This window comes from Penaeus vannamei, unplaced genomic scaffold (genome assembly GCF_042767895.1).
Source record: "Penaeus vannamei isolate JL-2024 unplaced genomic scaffold, ASM4276789v1 unanchor3903, whole genome shotgun sequence".
In the NCBI taxonomy this organism is placed as follows: Eukaryota; Metazoa; Arthropoda; class Malacostraca; order Decapoda; family Penaeidae; genus Penaeus; species Penaeus vannamei.
Window position 1 is genome coordinate 1 of NW_027216883.1, and position 2,500 is coordinate 2,500.

The 2,500-nt window shown below is 43.0% G+C and overlaps 1 protein-coding gene across 1 annotated transcript in view; it reads left to right on the forward strand.

The window, feature by feature from the left end:
* The first annotated feature begins 653 nt into the window (after positions 1-653).
* The window catches only part of LOC138861278 (fibrous sheath CABYR-binding protein-like), a 5,607-nt gene continuing 3,760 nt past the window's right edge, over positions 654-2,500 (forward strand). Inside the window, exon 1 of the mRNA XM_070120237.1 lies at positions 654-764. Within this exon, the coding sequence (XP_069976338.1) occupies positions 654-764 (111 nt within the window). The remainder of the gene's footprint in view (positions 765-2,500) is intronic.

A 2,500-nucleotide genomic window follows, 5' to 3' on the forward strand; every position in this document is an offset into this window, starting at 1 on the left:
GGTATGACAAAATGCTTACTTTTTGACTCTTAATCAAAGTCAAACTCTGTCTTGTCAAATGAATGTACATGAAGATTGTTCACCTTTGAATATGATTTTAGCAACTTCATTCTACAGTAATGACACATTACCTGTTTCTCTTGTCTTCTGCTTCTGTGGCATGAGAAAATGTCTACTTAATGACCTTTCATCAAAGAAGGAACCAATCCAAACTCTATTTTGTCAGAAGAATTGTACTGGAAGATTGGTCACTTTTGAATATTACAGCAACTCTACATAAAGGACACATAATCAGTTTCTATTGTTTACTCTCTACGTTCTTCATTCCCTCTTTTCTTTACTTACAATCACTCCTTTTTTCACGCTTACAAACCTTCAAGATCCCTAATAATCTTGTCCCTCCTTCCACATCTCCGTCTACATTCAATTATCTTATTTACCTGTTTACTTCGTCCGCCATACCGTAATGCTCTCGTGTTTTTTCTTGGTGGAAATCGCATAAAACTAATAATGAACTGACCAACTTGGCATCTAAATTAACAACTTACTGATAGCGAAGTAGATGAAACGTTTATTTGGTTGGTGTTTTTGTTTTCGTTCGTGTAAGTGTATCCGGATCGCTTGAATTGCACACTCAACCTTTATGGAAAACGATGTTGGAGCGACTATTTCAAAATCGTACAGTAAATAGATGTTCCATAGTTATGGTTGACGAAAAAACGCTGAAGCAACACACTAATTACTTTGCCCCCAATCAAGTGTCAGTATTTAAAGAAACCAACCTTTTACAAAGTATTTTTATAATCTACTATTTTTACCATAGCCCTAAATTCTGCTATGTTGATATGCCTTAAAATAGAATATAGATAAATAAATAAATAAATAAATATATAAATATATATATATATATATATATATATATATATATATATATATATATATATATATATATATATATATAAACGTTCTCAGTGGGGTCTACACATATTTTCAGTTATAACGAATGCATCTTCTGAATGCGGACTTAATAACGATCTCGACACACACACACAAATGTAGATATATGTATATATATGTGTATGTATATGTATATATTTATATGTATGTCTAATTATACATACACACATATATAAACATATGTATTTATGTATAGATGAGTAAATACAGTATATAGATAGATAGATAGACATGTGTGCATGTTTTTGCGTGTCCTTTTCATTCCGGCAGTCGCCTCGCTTGTCGCTCCCCAAGCCTTGCTCCCTTATTCCTGCCACACTTGGCATTGGCCGCCTGACCCTTGACCTGTCCTGACCTGTCCCTCGTTTCCCTGTTCCTTCTCCTCCTCTCCCTCCTTTTTTTTTTGGGGGGGGGGAGGGTAAGTGTCCTCTCTCGCTTCCCTCTCCTCTCTTTCCATTCCTTTGCCTCTCTCCCTTCCCTCGCCTCTATCGCTTCCCTCGCCTCTATCGCTTCCCTCGCCTCTCTCGCTTTCTTCGCCTCTCTCCCTTCCCTCGCCTCTCTTGCTTCCCTTGCCTCTCTCGCTTTCTTCGCCTCTCTCCCTTCCCTCGCCTCTCTTGCTTCCCTCGCCTCTCTCGCTTTCTTCGCCTCTCTCCCTTCCCTCGCCTCTCTTGCTTCCCTTGCCTCTCTCGCTTCCCTCGCCTCTCTCGTTTCCCTCGCCTCTCGCCCTTCCTTCGCCTCTCTTGCCTCTCTCCCTTCCTTCGCCTCTCTCACTTCCCTTGCCTCTCTCTCTTCCCTCGCCTCTCTCGCTTCCCACTCCTCTCTCCCTTCCTTAGCCTCTCACGATTCCCTCGCCTTTCTCGCTTCCCTCTCCTCTCTCCCTTCCCTCGCCTCTCTCTCTTCCCTCGCCTCTCTCGCTTCCCTCGCCTCTCTTCCGTCCCTCGCCTCTCTCGCTTTCTTCGCCTCTCTCCCTTCCCTCGCCTCTCTTGCTTTCTTCGCCTCTCTCCCTTCCCTCTCCTCTCTCCCTTCCCTCGCCTCTCTCTCTTCCCTCGCCTCTCTCGCTTCCTTCGCCTCTCTTCCGTCCCTCGCCTCTCTCGCTTTCTTCGCCTCTCTCCCTTCCCTCGCCTCTCTCGCTTCCCTCGCCTCTCGGACCGCGAACGAGTCAAGGAAAGACGGACATCATGTACATTACTAGAACTTGAAAGGAAACTGAAAGTGCAAAATTAAAGTGTATAAAGCGGTCATAAAATTGACTAAAAAAGAACAACTACTCAAGTACAGGAAATATTTAAGAGATCTCCTTTTCCTCTCACTTTTTCGAAAAAAAAAGTTCATTGTTCATTATTTTGTGTTCTTGTGGGGAATATGGATAACAATTTAAGCATTAACTTTAAAAAGCATAATAAGAAATAAAACTCGTTCAGGAAGGTGCGGCGCGTTCTCTTCCTTGGAGCGCACTTTCCATGCGTGCGCGTAGCCTCGGAGAGAGAGGAGTTCGATTCACCGTCGTGGTCACGGCAGACACTGGGAATCACGACGAAGCCCG